General features: G+C 40.1%; 1 protein-coding gene across 2 annotated transcripts in view; it reads right to left on the bottom strand.

The window, feature by feature from the left end:
- elp4 (elongator acetyltransferase complex subunit 4) overlaps positions 1-25325 on the bottom strand; it is a 267666-nt gene that overhangs the window by 200859 nt on the left and 41482 nt on the right. For both annotated transcript variants that reach the window (XM_060839056.1, XM_060839058.1), the window contains exon 3: positions 4469-4590. In XM_060839056.1, coding sequence (XP_060695039.1) covers positions 4469-4590 — 122 coding nt within the window. The remainder of the gene's footprint in view (positions 1-4468; positions 4591-25325) is intronic.

Below are 25325 nucleotides of genomic sequence, written 5' to 3'. Positions count from 1 at the left end.
TCGTTTGTTACAATAGCAATTGCACTTCAAAAATAATTATATAAAAATCTATGCGACATTTAGACATGATAAGGCATATAAATGACTGTGCGTCAAGGATTACAAATAACAGAACTCCTTTTAGAGCAGTAACTCTGTGACAAAATTCAAAGTCAATAAAACCCAGTGAACCTCAGAGTAAAAAAACATATAAACCATTGTTTTTAAGTAGATGCCTTAGGCTGCAGTTTCACAGCAGTAGAAAGGAGTTTTAGTAATAAAGTAACACTAGGATCAGTTCCCAATCTAACTCCGGAATGTACCAAAGCCAATCAACAGGGGATTGTGTCACTTAATTTGGGCATAGCACCATGTGATGTCAAACTTGGAAAATGTACAGGCAGCTTGTTGAAACTCCTGGGCATTCTAAGACCTACGCTTGATGAAGTGTGATGCACAGACTACAATATCACATGTACTGAGATTTACACAATCTAGTTGATGGTCTTAGGCCAACAGTCTAGTATAGCAGCAGACCCAGTTTTGCAATTACCTCACTTGAATCTAAATTCATCCAGTAACCTGCTTACATCATTTTGTTTTGACAGAAGGAAATCACAGCCATTGTTATAATCTGACCCTTCTTACAAGCTGAATTCTCTAGAGTATAATAAAACCCAAGGTACCCCCATCCCACAGTTAATGAGGCTTAACCTCACACCCTTCTAAGCTAGCTTAATTGCATGTGCATTAAGCCAAGTAAAGACATCACATAGCACTCTATTCTATTTACAATAAAAGAGAAAAGACTTAGATTATGTAGCAGCTAAACTTCGATCATTGGCTTATCAGTTAGGGTAATCCATACTTCATAAGCAGCACTACTGAGAAAAGCACTTTCATCCTCACAGTCATCCGCATTTAGCTTTTGAGTAATGAATGTTTGGAAGAATTACCAGTCGATTTGGACCACAATTTTGTGGTAGAAGTAGCAATTAAATAAATTGGGTGAGAATCAAAGTAAGTGCTAATTTCTTAAGTGGTAAATTCCACAATACGTCTGTGTTTATTGAAATGTAATTTAGTGAAGTTTAGTACTCTGTTGGTTTATGACCACCTGTCTGAATTCCTTTTGCCTCTGCAGAGAGTACCTATCTATAATCAAATTAAATATTTGTGTGTCATAGCTAGTAACTATTGCCATTATAATTTAAATATATATTTTACAATTGAAATTTGTATTTAAAAAGACTAATTCCCATAGAACAACATTGACCGTACATCATCTCCTACAAATTATTTTGGGATATCCCGAGATTGGACAAATGAAAATCTATTTTTCGAAACCATGGAATACAACAAGGAATGCCTAACATAGTGTTTTTGTAACTCTATTTAGAATAAATGTAGAGTTGCTAGATGTGGGTTTAAGATAATGACCTGATTACAGTTGGCAGAGAAGTGATGGCGCTAGCTGCTAATCTCAAAGAAAGTTGCTCACAAAGATCTGGTGATCTCCATAACATACAATTTCTCTTATTTGACATGTCTGAATCTGGCTTTGAAATAGAATGGAAAGTGTTTCCTGGCATTCAGTAACAGCAATGTCATCAAGCAAGACAAGCAGCCAATCAAAATGGAGCATTCTCACAGAAACTAAAAAGCGAAATATATTTTGTCTTAGCTTCCCCTTTGATCATTATGAAAAGACTGCCCCTTCCATGAAACTTGTTCCAATATTCATTTACCATCCAACAGTTCCTCCCTTCCCATAGCACCATTCCATGCAAGTGCAGGAAATGCAAAACATAACCTTTCACCTCTTTTGTTCTGATAGTCTAAAGCCTCAAACACGCCTTGTGTAAATGAAACACTTGTGTTTGCTGCTCATAATGTGGTCTCTACTTTGGGGAAATGAACACAGACTAAGTGACCACTTTGTAGAGTCCTTCTTTTCACTCTGCAAACATGATTCTGAGATTCCTGTCATTTCTCGTTTCAATGCTACCATTATAATTTCTCTATCCTTGGCCTGCTACAATGTTCCAATGAAACTCAACATATGTTCAAAGAACAGCATTTGTTCTTCTCACTTGGCACTCCACAGCCTCCTACACTCAACACTAAATTCAAACATTTTTAATAATAACCTTGATTTCCGTTTTGTATCATTTCATTTTCTGGTTCAGTTTTGTTTAATTTCTGTTTTTAGATCCTTACGTTGTATTTGGACAGCAGCTATGCAGTCATTCACAGCACACCTAGACAATCTTTGCTTTGTTATTACATCATTTGGCTTTGTACCATGAAACCTTTATCAGTTAATCCTTCCTGACTTTCCTCTGGTCATTGACACTTTCTCTTCTTCTTCAGTTTTTCGACTTGGTTAAAATCCATTATGTTTATTCTTTTCTCAGTTCTGATGAAGGGCCATCAATTGATCTGAATCTTTAATTCCATTAATTTTCCCAGACGCTGCCTAACCTGAGTGTTATCGGCATTTTATTTTAGAAAAAAGCATTAAATATCCTTAATTTTTTTAGTCATTTTACAGAAAGCAAAATAAATTTGGGGCATACACATGACTATAGAAAGCTAAAATATTTTTTTTTAAAATACTGGAGACTTTTTACATTCCATTTAAATTAGATATTTTAATGCCAGAGATTTCTTTCAGTTAGCGATTTTTGAGAAGATTTGTAGCTCAGGTTTATGCTAAGTATGTAAGTTAACCCACTGAGCTGGAAGATTTGTTTTCAGACATTACTTCACCATGACTCGTCACCATCATCAGTGAGAGACTCCGGTGAAGCGCTGGTGCTATGTCCCGCCTCTCTATTCATAGGTCTTGGTTTCTTAAGGTGGGTGATGTCCTTTCTGATTTTTTTTCAAGGGAAAGTAGATGGGATTTAAGTTGATGTGTTTATTGATGGAGTTCTGGTTAGAATGCCATGCCTCAACAATTCTTGTGTATGTCTTTGTTTTGCTTGTCCTAGGATGTGAGTGTTGTCCCAGTCAAAGTGGTATCCTTCTTTGTCTGTATATATGGAAACTAGTGATAGGGGTCATGTCTTTTGGTGGCTATCACTAGTTTCCATACATACAGACAGAGGAGGGCGAGAAGCACGGAAATTCTTAGAGGCATGGCATTCTAACCAGAACTCCAACAAGAAAGTCAGCGACTTAGATTCCATCTACCTTTACTTGGGGCAAAGATAGAGAACTGGACATGACATCACTCACCTTAAGGAGCCAAGACCTATAAATAAAGAGGTGGGACATACTACCAGTGCTTCACAGGAGACTCTCACTGATGATGTTACCTTGTCATGGTGATGAAACATCTGAAAGCAAACCTTCCAGTTCAGTGGGCTAACTTACTTCTTTTAGTACTAAAACTAACTTGGAATCAATGTCCTTTCAAAGTCGTGTGGCTACACAGTAATCCAGAACATTCAATGCAAGAAAGAAAACAGTTGCTTTCAGATGCACACACATGCTAATAGAGTAGAATTAAAGAATCTGGACAGTGCAACAAGCAGGTTTTACACAGGAAATAGAAATTACAGGAAACAATGTTAATTGCACTGTCTTTATGGGGATTTTAAACAATGTAGCTTTACGAGAAGCATCAACTCACCAACAGCAGCTTTTGGATCTCCACACCAAAGTGGACAGATACGGCAGGAGCAGCTGTCAGTTTGAAAGTGAGACGATGAACCTTGACCATTTCTGCATTGTTACCACTACAAAACCCTGACCAAGGACATAATGTAATGCAACTGTAGACTTACAAGTCTATAAAAACATTACATGCATATTTAAATATTACATTTAATTTTCTACTATTATAATTTATTTTTAAATTCTTTAAAACAAATTGCATGTTTAGGAAATATATTATCTGTGAGCGCCTATGATTTTGTGGGAATTAGCACTGGCATATTTTGCAAGGATGGGTGCATGTTCGTGAGATTTCATACTGATCACAGATCACATAAGCAATTATGTAATAAGTGGAAGTTTCAAACAAATAACCAAAAGTGACTGGTTAATTAATTGAATATTTGGGAGTTTCAGTGATATTGTTGCAATCTTAAAAATCATTCCTAAACATCACAAATGGCAAGGAACTGCTAATCTGACTTTCTTCACATAAGGAATTTTTTTTCTTATTTCTAATTCCTTTATTTATTTTTCTATTATTACAAGAATGCTTCACAATAAGTCAATTCCAGCTCTCTGGTCATTTTTTTGTTGTGTTGAGTTTCTTTTGGAATTTATCAATTTCTGCATCACTATTTATCTAATATTCCATTAACGACGAATGAAAAGATTGGCTACCAGCATTTTAGAGCGTTCCAAAATGAAACTGCACTCAAATTAGCTGAGCTCTTTTTAGGACATCAAGTGACCATAGTGATCAAATTTAGAGACATAACCTAATCCTGCAATAATTGAAGCACATCATCTTCATCAACAAACATACCTGTAAAATTTCTTCAGGATGATATTTGGCAGATGCTATGAAAAGAGAATGCCCGCTAACAATGCCTTCTGCTAAGAAATACTTCAGCAACATCCGTGAGTAACTCTCATAGCTATCTTCCTCTGAAAAAAAAACACATTTAGCAATTTGCTAAATATTAACAAATAAAACTTTAAATAATTATTACATGATAATTAGCTTTGCGTTAAAATCTATATCTTTCAATGCAGAATCATGCAATTTCTTGGTAAACTATTCCGATCTTGGGGATTCTCATCTCTGCACAGCTCACAGGTTAAAATCAAGTTTCTAAAAATAATAATTAAAGGTTTTTTCTGTACCTTACGGTATGGCTTCAAGTTCCTGAGTTTTAAATGTTTCATCTTAATTAGACTAATTCAATAGGTCTGACAGCTAACAGAAATGGTCTTGTAACGCAGCTGGTAGCACTTACATCTTTAAGGAATAGATTTAGCATTTAATATTAGTTGGTTGGCAGTGAACCATGTTCTTTGTAAAATCAACCCTGTCAGGAACATTCCCATCTTAAAATTTTAATTTGTATCGTAAAATGCTTGTAATTAATCTCTAAAATAGTTTGCTTCCCAAACTGAATCATACTAATCCCACCAGCTTTTAACATACTATTTATACTCAAAATGATGACATCATCTCCTTATATTTTTTATGCAGTTGACAACTGAAGAGGGAAAGTAGTTCAGATTGTTATTACTGAAACCAATCTGATTAAAATTACCTTTAAAATTTGTGCGTATTTCTAATCTTTATCTTCTCATTTACTTAACCTATTGCAAGGTATAAACTCACTTGTTTGAGAGTTATGGGGTCAGTCCATTTGTGGAATATAAATTGTATCCCACTGTTCATTAGATACGCTCCATTTAACTTTCATTACAGAAGCAAACGTCCTTTGTTAATTTAAAAATACACAGATTTTTTGTGACTTGTGTGAGAAAAAATGTGGAAATTTGCAGTGCTAAATGTTAGAGTGTAGATCATCAAACCCTCCTCCAGAATACACTTTTATTTTAAGACACTCAATAGATATAAAAATTATTTTCTTCCCCTTTGCATGACAGAACACTGCGTATTCAAAAAGGTTAACAATCAACTTGAAGTCAATCTTTAAAAAAAAATCCACAAAAATGCACTGACAATATTTTTGATGACTGTCAACAGCTTCTGTAAAGAAAATGACAGCTCTACAATTTGTCATTTTTTGAATTGTCTATTAGTAATTGAATTTAAAAAAAGGTTTAATGACCTAGAAATCAGAGGACCAAAGAAGCCCGAGATGGCATTCTTTCAGATCTTTTCATGGTATCAAAGTTAACAATAACTGGTCACAACTGAAAGCCACTACAAGGTGTAACACATTTTGAGGTTATAGGCCACTTCTATCATTCCTTTCCTTAAGCTGACCGGCACTAAAGATATTGATTTCACTGAAACAACATTTGCTTTTGTACAGTCAATGATTGCCTTATGCAATTCTTGCCTATCACAAGCATATGTATTATACATAAGGTAAATATGACCTTGAAGGATACTTTCAACTAAATGCTAGCAAAGCCAAGCATTTACCTCATAATTCATCAACATCTATATATATATATACATACACACACACACACATAATTATAACATTCTAAAGTATTTAACGATTTTGTTGTTACTTCACTTCTTAATTATAACTGGATTCTGTGGAGTAATCAAGTCAACCTTTTTGAAAAAATTTCTTCAGGATAATCTTTGGCAGATGCTTTGAAAAGAGAAAAAAGGTTGAGAGCATTCAAATAATATTCTCGATAACAGTTAATATTCATCTGTTCTGCATTTTCAAGAAATGTTAATGATGCAGTTGTTTTTTTGCCTTGCAAAGATCAATGTATGATGACATATAACTGAAAATGACAATGGGAGAACTAGTGTTCAATAGTGAGACAAAACTGCTTTTATATTGCAGAAGGTGTATTTTTTAGAAAATGACCGTGCCACCCCCAATATGCATTAGCGAATTTGGCAAGTTTGTTTCAGGATTGCACAAGACTTGTATTTAACTCAATTCAGGAGCTTCAAATATTCTCCAAGGAAGTAAAATCAAGAAAAAGTTAAAAGATACGTTGCAAAATCTGGTGAGGAGAGATTAAGAATTAAATTAACAGACAGGGTTGACTTACATAACAAAGCATTCAGACCACAATTGACAGTGTCTTCACATTTAAGCCTGCTAAACATTTAACCTTAAGTTTGTACTGTATCCCCAATTTAGTTTTGAATAGCAGTGGATGAATCAATTAAATGTGAAACATCAACAGGATGAAATACTTATGATTTCACATGGAATGGCATAAAATTGAGAATAAATAATAGTATCAAGTGTGTTGACAAGAGGTTTCAGATATTGTACCATACGCAGCAAAGTGAAAGGACTGAAAGTAAATTAGTCCTTTGAATAAAACAGGTGTGTTCTGGATTAACGAGCACACCACCAAGAACATGTGAGTATGTGTCGCGGGATGATTTTTAAAAATTCATTCAGAGAATGGGTGGCATGATGGCTCAGTGGTTAGCACTGCTGCCTCACAGCACCAGGGGCTCAGGTTCAATTCCAGCCTCAGGAGACTGTTGTTATGGAGTTTGCACATTCTCCCTGTGTCTGTGTGAGTTTCCTCCAGGAGCTCCAGGTTCTTCCCACAGTCCAAAGGTGTGCAGATTAGATGAATTGGCTATGCTAAATTGCCCATGGTGTTTAGTGATGTACAGTCCAGGTGGATTAGCCATGGGAAATGCAGAGTTACAGGGATAGGGTAATCTGGATGGGATGCTCCTCAGAGGGTTAGTGATGACTTGATGGCGTGAATGGTCTGCTCCCATACTGTCGGGATTCTATTCTATAGAATGTGGATGTCACTAGCTAGCTCAACAGTTATTACACATCCATCATTACCAATAAGAGATGGTAGTAAACTGTCTTCTTGAACTGCTGCACTCCATGTGGTGAAGGTACACCCACAATGCTGTTAGGAAGAAGTTACAGGATTTTGACCCAAAAAAATTGAAAGACTGATGATATTTTTCCTGGATGAGTATATACTTGCCTGGATGATTGCAGATGTTACAATGCTCAAGAGCTTGACAACATCCAGGACAAAGAAAACCACTTGATTGGCACCATGTCTACAAACAGTCATTCCTTCCACCACCGATATATAGCACCAGTGGTATTTACCATTTACAATATTCTCTCCAAGCTAGACACCATCCTGACATAGAAACATCTCACCATTGCTTGACTTTTACATATCCTGCTCTTAGTCTTGCAATACATTTTCAGAGATTTTTGTTTATCTAAAACCAGTTGCAAATGCCATGCTTGCTTCCTTATGAGACTCCAATTCACTGTCAGAAAGTGACAATACCCTTTGCATACACCAGGTTTAACACCAACGAACACAGTAAAAGTAACACATGCAATATTTCTGTATATGTTAAAATCCAGATCACTATACACAACAGTACAATACTTCTGTATTTGTTAAAGGGAAGGTTGCTTGCTTATGGCAATCTGTGTAGCTCCCAGTTCTTTACTAGTACTCTGAGGACTACATTTCATCATATTTTTCTGTGAAAATTATAGACTGTGGACTTGATTACAGAAATGGTACTTTACAGCAATTTCTTATCTGCAAGACAACCACAATTCTGGAAGGAACAATCACAAATGATTGTTTTGAGATTTTTATTTGGCAAGCAACTCTGGTAATCCATGTGTGATAATCCATGTGTGATAATCTACCATAAAGTCGTGTGATATGTGATAAATCTGTTTATTTCAGCTATAGTCAATTATCAGAGTCAGTTAGCTCAGTTGATTGAATGGCTGTTTTATTTTGAAGCAGAATGATGCTAACAGCATGGGTTCAATTCTTGCAGTGGCTGAAGTTACTACGAAGGACTCTCATTCTCCACTTCTCCCCTCACCTGAAGCCTGGTGACCCTCAGTTTAAACTCCCACGAGTCGTCTCTCTCTCTCTCTCTCTCTGTAACGTGAAAAAAAGCCTTGTGGTCCTCTCAGGCTATTGAAACTTCACTTTTAATTCAACTACGGAACATACAGAACTTGCTGTGTAGACAAATTCTTCACTTGAACCCTACATCGTCCATCCCATTATCCTGAGGTTGCATGCCCACATTATAGATTCCCCAGTGCGCAGTTAATAAACAGGTTTGCTGAAAACTGTAAATATTAGTATAGCAAAATAAATAACTTTGTGATATCAGCTTAACTCATTAACGATACCGTCAGTCAAAAGGTTGTAAAGTAAGCCAGGTACAAGAGGTTTTTTGGCATGGGAATGCTCTGTGCAGAACTGAAGGTATCCTGCATTGTTAATGGTACAGTCCCTTAAATCGAGCACTCAAATGCGACTTGTTTCAGGTGACATAATTGGATATTAAACATCCTATGGCTTGTAGAATGACAGTTGTTCGAAAACAGAGGCAGCAGAGAAATTGAGTGTGTTAGCAAAGAAGTAAAGCTGGGTTATCAAGATGTGCGGGGTAGTACGGTGGCTCAACGGTTAGCACTGCTGCCTCACAGCACCAGGGTCCCAGGTTCCATTCCATCCTCGAGTTTGCACATTCTCCCAGCGTCTGCGTGGGCTTCCTCCAGGTGCTCCAGTTTCCTCCTACAGTCCAAGGATGTGCAGGTCAGGTGAATTGGCCATGCTAAACTGCCCATAGTGTTAGATGCATTAGTCAGAGGGAAATGGGTCTGAGTGGGTTACTCTTTGGAGGGTCGGTGTGAGCTGATTGGGCCAAAGGGCCTATTCCACACTATAGGGAATCTAATCTAATCTAATGTGTGTGAGAAATTTGACTCCCATGCTTGCAGATGTTCAAAGACAGAATGCAGATGATAGATGAGAGGGGATCCTGGTACTGATCCTTGGTAGGACTCCATAGGGAACAAAAAAATGGTCGGGTGGGAATAGAGGAGGATGGGAGTGGAAGGGGAAGAAAACCTTCTGGAAATGCTTTGCCCACAACTGGTCAGATAAATGTTTTGTGACATATTGTGAGAGTTCTGAGCTATGTGACAAAGTACTATAAATATAGGTCTTACCGTGTTATTTCTATTCCATAACACCTACATCGAAAATGTCAGTTAGGGCAAAGTTGAGCAGTTTGAGCTCACCAATATGTACTGCATGGTCTCATACCCTTTTGAGGAAGAGACTTCCAAAGGTTCACAATCATCTGTGGAAAATATTCTCTCTCTCTGGCTTTAATGGGTGACCCTTTTTTCAAAAGGTAACTCTCAGTTCTAGATTTTCCCACAAAATTAAACATCATTTCACATGTGCCCTGTCAAGACCCCTCAGAATCTTAAGTTTCAATCCAGTTAGTGAGCAAAATTAGGGCACATGGTATTGGGGGCAAAGTACTAACTTGGATTGAAAGTTGGTTGGCTGACAGGAAACAAAGAGTAGTGATAAACGGCTCTATTTCGGAATGGCAGGCAGTGACCAGTGGGGTACCGCAGGGATCAGTACTGGGACCGCAGCTTTTTACATTATATGTTAATGATACAGAAGATGGCATTAATAATAACATTAGCAAATTTGCTGATGATACTAAGCTAGGTGGCAGGGTGAAATGTGATGAGGATGTTAGAAGCATGGCAGATGCTGCTAAATGTGGATAAATGTATGGTTATCCACTTTGGTGGCAAGAACCGGAAGGCAGATTACTACCTAAAATGGAATCAATTTAGGTAAAGGGACAGTACAGAGAGATCTGGGTTTTCTTGTACACCAGTCAATGAAGGTAAGCATGCAGGTGCAGCAGGTAGTGAAGAAGGCTAATAGCATGCTGGCCTTCATAACAGGAGTGATTGAGTCTAGAAGCAAAGAAGTTTTTCTGCAGCTGTACAGGGCACTGGTGAGACCACACCTCGAGTACTGTGTGCAGTTCTGGTCTCCAAGTTTGAGGAAAGACATTCTGGCTATTGAGGGAGTGCAGCGTAGGTTCACGAGGTCAATTCCTGGAATGGTGGGATTATCTTACACTGAAAGACTGGATCGACCGGGCTTGTATACCCTTGAGTTTAGAAGACTGAGAGGGGATCTGATTGAGACAGAAAGATTATTAAAGGATTGGACACTCTGGAGGCAGGAAACATGTTTCTGCTGGTGGGTGAGTGCCGAACCAGAGGACACAGCTTAAAAATACGGGGTAGACCATTTAGGACAGAGATGAGAAGAAACTTCTTCACCCAGAGAGTGGTGGCTATGTGGAATGCTCTGCCCCAGAGGGCAGTGGAGGCCCAATCTCTGGATTCATTTAAGAAAGAGTTAGATAGAGCTCTCAAAGATAGTGGAATCAAGGGTTATGGAGATAAGGCAGGAACAGGATACTGATTAAGGATGATCAGCCATGATCATATTGAATGGTGGTGCAGGCTCGAAGGGCAGAATGGCCTACTCCTGCACCTATTGTCTATTGTCAGTAACCTCTTGTTCTTCTAAACCTGACCAATCTTTCCTCACAAAACTGTTCCAAATATTAATCTTGTAAACATTCTCTTAACTTCTTTCAACACATTTAAATCCTTCAATAAACAGACATACACAATACATTGTACTCCTGACATGAATTCAACACTGTCCTTTATAACTGAAGCATAATTTCCCAACTTTTGTACTTAATTCCACAATAAATTATAAATTAGAATCTTCTATCAGAATCACAGAAGCTTTCCTAATTATTTTCTGAACCAGCATGTTAACGTTTCACGAATTATGTACAAGGATAGTCAGATTCCTCTGTATCCCAGAGCTCAGCAGCCTCTCACCACTTAGATAATATGCTTCTTTTTTATTCTTCTTTCCAAAATGGACAATTTTACATTTTCCTACATTATCCACCATTCACCCAATGTTTGTCCACTCACCATCCATATTCCTTTGTGGATTTTTAAAATTGTCTTCACAAGTTAGGGTTCTACGTATAGTAAAAAATCTTCGAGTAAAAAACGTATAGTATAGTAACCATACCATTTCTTATTTATTTCTGCTAGGAAGCCAATATTCTATATCAATATGTCCTCTTCACCATGAGCTTTTAATTTCTGCAATGGCCTTTAAGTGGCTCCTTATCAAGTGCCGCCTAGAAATGCAGTACACTATATCTAGTAGTTGTGCAGAGATGGTGGCATCATGATTAATACATACTGGGTTAGAAGTTAAGAAATCCAGGTTAATACTCTGGGAACATGACCTCAAATGCTGCCAAGCTAGTGGAATTCATACAGACACATTAGGCCAAAGGGCTTCCTACCACATTGTTACAATTCTGCAAATTCCATTTGATGTTAGTCTCATAGTCTCTGCACGAAATGGTTGCTCACAGCCAGATGTTTACATAGATCAAAATTTATTAAATAACTTTCCAACTGAGCTTGGATGACTCTTATCTTGTCAGATTGTTGGTGAGATAGGACAGCTATTTACACCTCCAGGGGAAACCACTTCCAAGAATTTTTTGTCTACTCTTAGAAATGCTCACTAAATTTCAAAAAGTCTCTTGTAATTTCTTCTTATGCAAGAACAGCCAATTTTATTACCAGCTGAATCTACAAGTGCAGGCATGAAGCGCCAGGAAGACATTTTGTAAAATAATGTATCACCAGCCCACAGGAGATACTGTAAGTTATCTCTTTTGCCAGCCAGTGACTCCAATTTTGCTAGTCAATGTTTAGGATTATTTTATGAAGAAAGGTTCAGCATGTTGGTGCCAAATCCATTTGAGTTTATAAGAATGAGCAGTGATCTTTTTAAACACAGAAGATTTTGTGGGGCCATAACAGGGTGAACACTGAAAGGATGGTTTCTCTTGTAGGAGGGACTACAATAAGGAGACAGTTTGAAAATAAAGGGTTACCCATTTAAGATCAAGATGAAGAAAATTATTTTCTCAGGAGGTTGAGTGCCCTTGAAACTCTCTATCCCAGAAAACGTAGGGTCCTAACCATAGAATATGTCAAAGGGAGAGACAATGAAATAACTGCACGTAGATTAGTATCCAGTCACAAAGTCACCCTTTATTTACATGTGCACAATACACCAGCTGTGAACAACTAGCTCACAGAGTCAGTCCCTGAAGAGATCCTTAATTCCCTGCTTAGGTCTGACAGCCAGGGCTCCCTGATTAGGGTTGTTAACCTGAGCCAATCATAGTCAAGAAGATCCACCTGGTTCTAATCACGATATTCCTTTCCCACCAAGACCAGAAACATAGGCCTAGTCTTTCTCTGGTAACTTCACCTGGGATGTTTTCACCCCAGGTTGGGTTCCTTTGACTCGGACTGAGACATGGGCAGCGTAATAGACTGTAACCTGTCTCTTGTGTCCGCAGCGTCTCGCGAAAGTTTCCTTTGTTTTCCAGCGGCAATGGTATCAAGGCTGCATTAATCTTGGACACTAGACGGATGGGGAGAACAAGGTTTCAGACAGGCCTTCTGGCTGTTCTGGGGGCCAGGTATGGTTTGTTCCTGCCCTGTTTTTGAGGGAGCACAGAGTCATAGTCATAGAGTTATAGCAATGGACAGCACGGAAACAGACCCTTCAGTCCAACTTATCCATGCCCACCAGAAATCCTAACCGAATCTAGCCCCATTTGCCAGCGTTTGGCCAATACCCCCCTAAACCCTTCCTGTTCATATACCCATCCAGGTGCCTTTTAAATGCTGCAATTGTACTAGCTTCCACTCCTTCCTCTGGCAGTTCATTCCATACATGCACCATGTTCTGTGTGAAAAAGCTGCCCCTTAGATCCCTTTTATATCTTTTCGCTCTCACCCAAAACCTACGCACTCTAGTTCTGGGCTCTCTCACCCCTGGGAAAATACCTTGTCTATTAATCCTATCCATGCCCCTCATGATTTTATAAACCTCTCTAAGTTCATCCCTCAGCATTGGCTGCTCCAGGGAAATCTGCTCCAGCCTACTCAGCCTTTTAACTTATAGCTCAAATCCTCCAACCCTGGCAACATCATTGTAAATCCTTTCTGAACCATTTCAAGTTTGATAACATCCTTCCACTAGGAAGGCGACCAGAATTGCACACAATATTCCAAAAGTGACCTCCCAACCCCTATACTCAATGCTCTGACCAATAAAGGAAAACATACTACTCTACTTTGAAAGAATTATAAACCTGCACTCCAAGGTCTCTTTGTTCAGCCACACTCCCTAGAATCTTACAAGTGTATAAGTCCTGCTCTGATTTGCTTTTCCAAAGTGCAGCACCTCACGTTTATCTAAGTTTAACTCCATGTGCCACTCCTCAGCCCAGTGGCCCATCTGATCAAGATCCCATTGTACTCTGAGATAACTTTCTTCACTGTCCACTACACCTCCAATTTTGGCGTCATCTGCAAACTTACGAACCATACCTCATATATTCACACCCAAATCATTTATACCAAAAGCAGTGAATCCAGCACTGATCCTAGTAGCACTCCACTGGTCACAGGCCTCCAGTCTGGAAAGCAACCCTCCACCACTGCCCTGTCTTCCATCTTCTGTATCCAAATGGCTAGTTCTCCCTGTATTCCAGGAGATCTAATTTTGGTAGATCTCCCATTAGGAACCTTGTCAAATGCCTTACTGAAGTCCATACAAATCATGTCTACCTTTCTACCCTCATCAATCTTGTTACCTTTTCAAAAAACTAAAAGTTTGTGAGACATGAGTTCCCATGAACAAAGCCATGCTGACTATCCCCAATCAGTCCTTGCCTTTCCAAATACATGTAAATCCTGTCCCTCAGGATTCCCACCAACAACTTGCCTACCACCGATGTCAAGGTCACCAGTCTATAGTTCCCTGGCTTTTCCTTACCACCTTTCTTAAATAGTGGCATCACATTAGCCAACCTCCAGACCATCTCTCATACACAAACTCTCTCTCATACACACACCTCCCACCCTCACAGCCACGCACGCACCATCTCACAGGCTTATGCCCCATCACACTCTCACACATACTTTACCAATGATTTGGAGATGTCAGTGTTGGTCTGGGGTGTACAAAGTTAAAAATCACACAACACCAGGTTATAGTCCAACAGGTTTAATTGGAAGCACACTAGCTTTCGGAGCGACGCTCCTTCATCAGGTGACAGTGGAGGGCTCGCTCGGAACACAGAATTTATAGCAAAACTTTGCAGTGTGATGTAACTGAAATTATACATTGAAAAACTGATTGTCTGTTAAGCCTTTCATCTGTTAGAAGACAGTGATAGTTTCACTTCTTTCATGTGTAAATCACAAAACCTTTTTTTGTGGATTGGACACAGCTATTTGAAGGGAAGTTCACATTTGAGATGTGGGAGGCTTTCAAAGATAGGTTAACGATAGTGCAGGATAAGCATGTCCTGTTGAAGGCAAACGATAGGAAGGGCAAGATTCGTGAACTGTGGATGACAGGAGAAATTGTACAACTAGCCAAGAGGACTAGGGAAGCATACATAAGGTCGAGGCAGCTAAAAACAGAACGGGCCCTGGAGGAATATCGGAAGAGTAGGACAAGTCTTAAACAAGGAATCAAGCAGGCTAAAAGGGGTCATGAAATAGCTTTATCAAGCAGAGTTAAGGAAAATCCCAAAGCATTTTATTCTTAATTAAGAAGCAAGCAGGTAACGAGAGAAAGGATTGGTCCATTGATAATGAAGGAAGGCTGTGTGCCGAACCAGAGAGAATGGGTGAGATTCTGAATTATTACTGTGCATCAGTGTTCACTGAAGAGAGGAACATGATGAATCTTAAGATTAGAGATTGAAGTATGATTAGTCTGAATCATGTTGGCATAAGTATGGAAGATGTGTTGGGTATGCTAGAGGTTAATAAGATGGACAAATCCCCAGGACCGGATGGGATCTATCCCAGGTTGCTGAGGGAGGCGAGAGGGGAAATAGCTGGGGCCCTGACAGATATCTTTGTGGCATCCTTAAATACAGGTGAGGTGTCGGAGGACTGGAAGGTTGCTCATGTTGCCCCCCTGTACAAGAGTGTAGTCGGAATATTCTGGGTAACTACAGACCAGTGAACCTGACGTCGGTGATGGGGAAGTTGCTGGAGAGGGTACTGAAAGAAAGGATCTATTTATGTTTAGAAAAGAATGAGCTTATCAGTGATAGGCAACATGGTTTTGTGCGGGAGAGATCGTGCCTTACCAACTTAAGAGTCCTTCGAAGAAGTGACCAAGTTGTTAGATGAAGGAAGGGCTGTTGATGTCATATACATGGACTCTAGTAAGGCGTTTGATAAGGTTCCCCATTGTAGACTAATGGAGAAAGTGAAGTCACATGGTGTGCAGGGTGTTCTAGCTAGGTGGATAAAGAACTGGTTGAGCAACAGGAGACAGAGTAGTAGTTGAAGGGAGTTTCTCGAAAAGTGACCAGTGGTGTTCCAAAGGGGTCAGTATTGGGGTACTGTTGTTCGTAATATACATAAATGATCTAGAAGAGGGCATTGTTGGTATGATCAGCAAGTTTGCAGATGACAAAGATTGGGGTAGCAGAAAGCATAAGGAACTGTCAGAGAATACAAGAGGATATAGATAGACTGGAGAGTTGGGCGGAAAAGTGGCAAATGGCTTTCAATCAGACAAATGTGAGGTGATGCATTTAGGCAAGTCTAATTCTAGAGTGAATTATAGAATGAATGAAGAGCCTTGGGAAAAGTTGCTGGGCAGAGATCTGGGAGTGCAGGTCCATTGTACCCTGAAGGTTGCTGCACAGTGGATAGAGTGGTCAAAAAGGCATATAGTATGCTCGCCTTCATTGGCCGGGGTATTGAGTATAAGAGCTGGCAAGTCATGTTAAAATTGTACAAGACATTGGTTCGGCTGCATTTAGAATACTGTGTACAGTTCTGGTCGGCACATTACCAAAAGGATGTGGACGCTTTGAAGAGGGTGTAGAGAGGGTTTACGAGGATGTTGCCTGGTATGGAAGGTGCTAGCTATGAAGAGAGGTTGAGTAGGTTAGGTTAATTTTCACTAGAAAAAAGGAGATGGGGGGGAACCTGATTGAGGTTTACAAAATCATGAAGGGTATAGACAGGGTGGATAGAGACGTTTTTTCCCCAGGGTGAAGTATTCAATAACCAGAGGTCATACTTTTAAAGTGAGAGGTGGAAAGTTTAAGGGCAAGTACTTCACACAGAGGGTGGTGGGCGTTTGGAACGGTTTGCCAGCAGAGGTGGTAGAGGCAGGCACGGTAGATTCATTTAAGATGTATCTAGACAGACGCATGGGTAGGTGGGGAGCAGAGGTATACAAATGCTTAGGAATTGACCGACAGGTTTAGGTAATACATTTGGATCGACTTGGAGGCTTGGAGGGCTGAAGGGCCTGTTTCTGGGCTGTAAATTTTCTTTGTTCTTTGCAACTCATCTATCATCGCAACAGGTCCATGGCAGACACCATCTCGCTGGCCCTATACTAATCCCTGGAATATCTTGATAACAAAAATATCTATGTCAGGCTCATACTTATTGACTACAGCTCTACCTTCAACACCATAATTCTAAACAAACACATCTCCAAATGCTGGCCCTGTAACTGCATCCTCAACTTCCTTACCAGTAGGCCATAATCAGTAAGAATAGGTGACAAAATCACTTCCATGATAATCCTCAACACCGCTGCCCACAAGGTTGTGCACTCAGCCCCCTTTACACTCATGGCTGTGTGGTCAAATTCCACCCCAACTCCACTTGCAAGTTTGCTGACAACATCATCGTTGTAGGTTGTTTCTGAAACAAGAGACTGAATACAGTAAAGAAATTGCGTGCTTACTAGAATGATGTAAAGACAAGAATCTCTCCCTCAACATCAGCAAAATGAAGGAACTGATCATTGTCTTCAGAAAGCAGAATGGAGGACATGCCCCTGTCTGCATCAGTGGTGTTCAAGAACGTCAAGTTCCTGGTATGATCAGCAACGATCTGTCCTGGTCCACACATGTTGATGTGACACATGAAGCAGAACAACATCAGTTTCCTCAGGAGGCTAAGGAAATTCAGCAAGCCAGTAAAGACTATAACAAATTTTTATAGATGCACCATAGAAAGCATCCTATTTGCATCACAGTGTGGTATGGCAACGGATCTACCCAAGACATCAAGAAACTACAAAGACTTGTGAACAAGCCCAGTCCATCTCACAAACCAACCTTCCATTCATTGACTCTATCCATTCTTCTCGCTGCCTTGGGAAAGCAACCAACATAATGAAAGACCTCTCCCACCCTGGTTACACTCTCGTCCACACTCTTCTGTTGGGCTGAAGGTGTAAAAGTTTGGATACACATACAAACAGATTCAAGAACAGCTTCCTCCCTGCTATTATCAGACTTGCAAATGGATTTCTTAAAAGTTAATTCTGATTTCTCTCTCTCTGCACCTTCTCTGTGGCTATAACACTGTATTCTGCACTCTGTTCTGCTACCCTGATGCACTTTGTATGGTACAATCAGCATGCAAAACAACACCTTTTCATTGTATCTCGGTACATGTGACAACAATAAATCAAACAAAACAAAAACAAATCTCACTTCAACAGGACTTTTGTAAAATGAAACCAATAGCTTTCCAAGCTATGGGTGTTTGCCCCAAGCAAAACTAAATTCTGAAAGTTCCAACTGAAAGCAACTCTTCAATGTTTACTTTGTTTGCTCATAAAATTCTTCCAATTAAAAACAACATCCTGTTAGCACTTCTGGAACTGGTTTCAAAAAATCATGGCTCCAAATATATGAACAGTAATTAAACCATCATACACTCAGACCAAAGCCTGCTTTCAATGAGTGCATAATTCAAACTTTAAAATAAATTACACTAAAACACACATAAACATATACCATACGTCACCATATGAACATATACATTGAGAGCAGGAATGAGTAAGTAATTCAGGTCCTCATGCGTGCATCACCATTTAATAAGATTGTGGCTAATCTGATTGTGGTCTCAAATTCACGGTTAACTTTTGACCCCCTTGCTTCTCATGAATCTATCTACCTGTAGTAGTTGGAACCAGCTGGATCATGTAGACTATAATTGGGATGGTTAACCTAGGCCAATCAGGGAGCCCTCACTGACAGATGTTAACAAGGGCTTCAGTTCACTTCAGGAACTGACTCAGAGCTGGTAATGTAAATAAAGGGTGACTTGGTGACTGAATACACAAACTTCCAGAAGTATTGGTCATGGAGAATGGGTCATTTACCAGCAGGGAATTTGAGTATTTTCTGAAGTCGAATGGCATTCAGTATGTTCAGACAGCTGCATAACATCCCTTGTCCAGTGGGTCTGGCAGGAAGATTGTTCCAGTTGTTCAAGGTAGGCTTAAAGAAACAGCCTACAGCTTCACTTGGTAGCAAACAGTTCCTGTTTCTAGTCAATTTTCAGACTACCCCTCATACAACTACAGAGAACTCCACCTCTCCCTCCTACAGGCTGAAATCTCCAACTGCTTCAAGAAGACCACCATCATCTCAGTAATTTTAATGAATACTGTGCAGTGGCTCTGACCTCAATAATCATGAAATGTTTTGAGAAATTGGTCATGGCCCAGATTAACTCTAGTCTCCCTGCAATTTAACTAGTGACAAAGGCAGTTTACTCGTACATGAGGAATAAGAGAATGATCAGGAAGAAGGTAGAGCCGATCAGTGATAGCATGGGGAACTTGTGCGTGGAGTCTGAGCAGATAGGGGAAGCCCTAAATGAGTTTTTTGCTTCGGTTTTCACCAAGGAAAGGGAACTTGTTGGAAATGAAAGCTTAGAGGAACTGGGATACAGTCTTGACCAGATCAAGATTGATTAAGTCGATGTGCTAGAAATTTTGGAAAACATTAAGATTGATAAGTCTCCACGGCCAGACCAGATTTATCCTAGGCTGCTCCGGGAAGCAAGAAAGGAGGTTGCTAAGTCGCTGGTGAGGATATTTGCCTCCTCACTCTCCACAGGAGTTGTGCCGGAGGATTGGAAGGAGGCGTATGTTATTCCTCTTTTCAAGAAGGGTGATAGGGAAAACGCTGGCAATTACAGACCAGTCAGTCTGACGTGTGTGGTCAGCAAAGTTTGGAAAGAATTCTGAGGGATAGGATTTGTGACTATTTGGCAAAGCATAGTGTGATTAAAGGCAGTCAGCATGGCTTTGTGAGGGGCAGGTCATGCCTCAAAAATCTTACTGAGTTCTTTGAGGAGGTGTCAAGACAGGTCGACGACGGTCGAACAGGAGATGTGGTGTATATGGACTTCAGCAAGGCATTGATAGGGTTCTCCATGGTAGGCTCATTCATAAAGTCAGGAAGTATGGGATACAGGGAGATTTGGCTATCTGGATTCAGAATTGGCTGGCTGACAGAAGGCAGAGAGTGGTTGTAAATGGAAAGTATTCTGCCTGGAGGACAGTGTTGAGTGGTGTCCTGCAGGGCTGTGTTCTTGGGCCTCTGCTCTTTGCAGTTTTTATAAATGACTTGGATGAGGAGGTTGAGGGGTGGGTTAGTAAATTTGCAGATGATACAAAGGTTAGAGGTGTCGTTGATAATATAGAGGGCTACTGTAGGCTGCAGTGAGACATAGACAGAATGCAGAGCTGGGCTAAGAAATGGCAGATGGATTTCAACCGAGATAAATGCAAAGTGATGCATTTTGGAAGGTCGAACTCAAATGTTGAATATAGGATTAAAGACAGGATTCTTGGCAGTGTTGAGGAACAGAGGGATCTGGGTGTGCAAGTTCATAGATCCCTCAAAGTTGCCACCCAAATGGATAGGTTTTTCAGAAAGCATATGGTGTTTTGGCTTTCATTGACAGGGGGATCGGGTTTAAGAGCCGCGAAGTTTTGCTGCATTAGCAGGAAATTTGCTGGTGCTATTCAGGTGGGTTTAAAAAAAGCTCAGCAGGGAGTTGGGAACCTGAGGTGTAGTTCCAGTGCACAGGAGGATGAAAGTAGGCAGGACATGGACAGGATTTCAAGGTCAAAGGAATGTGCTGACAGACAGCAAGCTGGTTTGAAGTGTATCTAATTCAATGCCAGAAGTATAAGGTAGGTGGGCTTGCAGCAAGGATAGGTACCTGGGACTTCGATGTTGTTGCCATTTCGGAGACATGGATAGAGCAGGGTGAGGAATGGATGTTGCAGGTCCCAGAGTTTAGATCTTTCATTAAGAATAGGCAAGGCAGTAAAGGAAGGGGAGATGTGGCCTTGTTAATCAAGGACAGTATAACGGTGGCTGAAAGAACTTTGGCCGAGGACTTGTCTACTGAGGTAGTATGGGCTGTGGTTAGAAACAGGAGAGGAGAGGTCACACTACTGGAAGTTTTTTTTATATGTAGGCCTCCGCAGAGTTCCAGAGGTGTGGAAGAGAGAATTGGCAAAACAATTCTGGGTAGCAGTGAAGGGGACAAGGTAGTCATTATGGGGGACTTTAACTTCCCCAACATTGACTGGAAATGCTGTAACTCTAGTAGGTTGGATGGATCAGTTTTTCTCCAATGTGTGCAGGAGGGTTTCCTGACACAGTATGTCAAAGTGCTGACAAGAGGGGAGGCCACATTGGATCTGGTGCTTGGTAATGAACCAGGCCAGGTGTTTGATTTAGTGGTAGGTGAGTACTTGGAGAACATGACTATAATTTGGTTATGTTTTGTTCAGTGATGGAAAGGGATAGATACATGCCACAGAGTAAGAGTTATCGATAGGGGAACGGCAATTATAATGCAATTAGGCAAGAATTCGGATGCATAGAATGGGGTAGCAAAATGCAGGGAATGGGGACAATCGAAATGCAGCATTGGTTTAAGGAACATATATTGTGTGTCCTTGATAGATATGCCCCTGTCAGCCAGGGAGGAAGTGATACGGTAAGGGAACCATGGTTTACTGCAGAAATTGCATCTCTTGTTAGGCAGAAGAGGGAGGCTTATGTGATGATGAGACGAGATAGTTCAGATGAGCGCATGGAGAGTTACAGATTAGCTCGGAAGGATTTAAAGACAGAGTCACAAAGAGCAAAGAGAGGACATGTGCAGTCTTCAGCAGATAGAACAAAGGAGAACACTGAAGCTTTCTAGAAGTATGTAAGGAATAAAAGAATGGCTAGGGTACGAATAGTGCGAGTCAGAGACAGAAGTGAAAAGTTGTGTTTGGACCCTGTAGAGATTGGAGCTAAACAAATATTTCTCTTCGGTTTTCACTCAGAGGAGAAGAATGAGACATGAGATATTAGATTAGAAAGGATCAAGGTTAGTAAGGGCAGTAGAGATGACCCAGGTAATTCTAGACCAGTGAGCCTTACATCTGTTGTAGGAAACGTTTTGAAAAGAATTATGAGAGATATGATTTATAATCATCTAGCAAGCAACAATTTAATTGTAGCTAGTCAACATGGTTTTGTCAAGAGCAGGTTATGTCTCACAAACCTCATTGAATTTTTTGAGAAGGTGACCAAGCATGTGGATGAGGCGAGGGCAGTTGACGTAGTGTACATGGACTTCAGTGAGGGCTTTGATAAGGTTCCATATGGTAGGCTGTTGGAGAAAATGCAGAGGCATGGGATTGAAGGTCATTTAGCAGTTTGGATTAGAACCTGGCTTTCTGTAAGAAGGCAGAGAGTGGTGGTTGATAGAAAATATTCAGCCTGGAGTCCGGTTACTAGTGGTGTGCCACAAGGATCTGTTTTGGGACCACTGCTGTTTGTAATTTTTATAAATGACTTAGATGCAGGCATAGGTGGATGGGTTAGTAAGTTTGCAGATGACACTAAAGTTGGTGGAGTGGTGGACAGTGTGGAAGAGTGTTGCAGGTTACAGGGGGACTTGGATAAACTGCAGAATTGGGCTGAGAGGTAGCTAATGGAGTTCAATGCAGCTAAACGGGAGGTGATTCACTTTGGGAAGAATAACAGGTAGGCAGAATACTGGGTCAGTGGAAAGATTCTTCGGAGTGTAGATATGCAGAGGGATCTTGGAGTCTGTGTATATAGATCCCTGAAAGTTGTCACCCAGGTTGATAGTGCTGTTAAGAAGGCTTACGGTGTGTTAGGTTTTATTGGTAGATGGATTGAGTTCCGGAGCTGCAACTATACAAATGATAGTGCGGCCGCACTTGCAATATTGTGTACTATTCTGGTTGTCCCATTACAAGGAGGAATTGGAAGCATTGGAAAAGGTACAGAGAACATTTACCAGGATGTTGCCTGGTCTGGAGGGAAGGTCTTATGAGGAAAGTCTGAGAGATTTGGGTGTGTTTCATTGGAAAGAAGGCAGCTAAGAGGGAATTTCATAGAGACATCCAAGATGATCCGAGGTTTAGACATGGTAGACAGTGAAAGTATTTTTCCTAGGATGATGACATCAGCTTGTATGAGGGGAAATAGCTACAAATTGAGGGGTGATAGATTTAAAGACAGATGTCAGAGGCAGGTTCTTCACTCAGACAGTGGTAAGGGTGCAGAATGCCCTGCCTGCCAATTTCGTGATTTAAACAATCCTTGGATAAGCACATGGATGATGATGGGATAGTGTAGGGGGATGGGCTTAGATTACTTCACAGGTTGAGGACACAAGGGCCTGTTCTGTGGTCTATTGTTCTATGTTCTACAGAGATTAGATTAGATTACTTAGTGTGGAAACATTCCCCTACATTTACCTCTTCACCTAACACTTCGGGCAATTTATCATGGCCAATTCACTCATACAAGCTGAAGTGTGTGGGAGGAAACTGGAGCACCCAGAGGAAACCCAAGCAAACACGGCAAAGACGGGCGAATGTGCAAACTCCACACAGTGTGGTTACCCGAGGCGGGAATTGAACCTGGGTCTCTGGCGCTGTGAGGCAGCAGTGCTAACCACTGTGCCACCGTGCTGCTGTACGCTGTCATTCAGAAATAAGTGAGCATCCCTGCAGGAATGGTTGAATAACATGGCATCACACTTTCTGCCTAATTACAGCAAACGAGGTGACATTTCGACAAGTGCATTCCTGTATTTGCTTCAAATTGAGCTATGTCACAACAGTCCTTTCATCTGTTCCCAATTCAAAAGCATTGGAAAAAAAGTAGTTCAAGTTGTTAGAGCTGGGCTTTACAAAACATCAGATAAAACTGAGGAAAAGTCTTATCTTTAGAAATAAAACAATGAAAGTTTAACTTTTCTGGAAGTAAAAACAGAGCCATCCAAATAGTTGAGCACTCAGTGGTGGAAGATGTCTTTTCAAAATATGGCACAACTCAATACTGCAAGGATATGAAGAGCTAACTTGATTGGAACAAGCCAGTTTATGTTTAGAGGACTGAAAATTTGAGTTTAATGTTTCAGAGGAAATGAATGAGAAAACAGTGGTTGATGCTAGCCAGAAAGACTATTGATTATTTAAACACTGGATCCATACCTTTTTCAGTTTTCTTTCACAAAGTACTTCAGTAAGAACCAACTTTCTTACAGCAAACCTCTCTAGTCCACTTCTTGGGTGGATACACATAATTTTACAGTTCCTGTGAAGTACTTTCTGCCATCACTAATACTAAACAGAATCTAAACCTAAAATCAGAGCTTCCTCCAACTCTGGGGTAGGATTTAGTATAGAATATGAACCCAGTTAGAGCCAAACTAGTTGTAAAATAGCTAAGATCTTTTGTAAACATTACTAAAATTAATCTGGAATGTCTACAAATATTAGTACCCACTATTAATAACAAGTTGGACGAATGGAGAGAAAAATCTCAATAAATGAGTATGGTACATTAGAAATTACAGAGACACAATGACCATGTGGTCAAATTTGAAACTAAGCAATCAAGGAAATTTGGTATTTTGAAAGAACAGGAGGGGAGAAAAAAAAGAGGTTGGGTAACTTTATGAATAAAGGGTGAGAAAAGTAGCATAGTGAGGAGTGATCTTGGTTCAGAAGTTCAAGATGTTGAATCAGTTTGGGTGCAGATAACAGATAGCAAAGGAGTAAAAATTACTGAAGTAGTTTATAAGCCTCTTAATAGCAGCACAACAATAGGACAGGGGTATACCTCAAGAAACAATCAGGGCTTGCAATAAAGGTAGTGCAATAATTTTGTATGACTTGAATTTCTACATTGATTAAATAAATTTACTGGCAATGGTAGTTTGGAAGATGAGTTTATAGTCTGTATTTCGGGCAATTTCTTAGAACAGTATGTTCCAGAACAGAGAAGGAATCAGGATATTTCAACCTGGCATTTGTATAGAGACAGGATTATTTAAAGGTCTGATAGTAAAGGATCCCCCAGGTAAGTTAATTGTGACATGATAGAATTTCACATTCAGTTTGAAAGTGAGATATGTGGATCCATAGGTCATGTCTAAAATGTAATTAAGGGCTTAAACATGAGGCTATGAAAGCTTCCACAAACATAAATTAGGAAAGAATTGCTAAAATGAGAATTGGTCCTTTAATAGCATGCAATTTGGAAAACAAAAAAAATCACAGTGGCATTGAATAAGTATTTTGTAGTCAGTTTTGCAATAAAGTACACAAGAAGCAATGCAAGAATAACTCCAGTTTAAGAATCAAAAAGAAGAGAGTAGCTTAGAATAACTGGGAATACTATAGTTCAAGTACTTTAGATGGGTCAGTTTTTATCTAATGTGTGCAGGAAGATTTCCTGACACAGTGCGCAAACAGGCCAACAAGGGGCAAGGCCACATTAGACTTGGTACTGGGTAATGAACTCGACCAGGTGTAAGATTTGGAGGTAGGTGAGCACTTGGGTGATAGTGACT

The sequence above is a fragment of the Hemiscyllium ocellatum genome, chromosome 18 (genome assembly GCF_020745735.1).
Source record: "Hemiscyllium ocellatum isolate sHemOce1 chromosome 18, sHemOce1.pat.X.cur, whole genome shotgun sequence".
NCBI classification, from domain to species: domain Eukaryota; kingdom Metazoa; phylum Chordata; class Chondrichthyes; order Orectolobiformes; family Hemiscylliidae; genus Hemiscyllium; species Hemiscyllium ocellatum.
The sequence above is the reverse complement of the archived record's forward strand: the minus strand, read 5'-3'. Positions and strand labels throughout refer to the sequence as shown.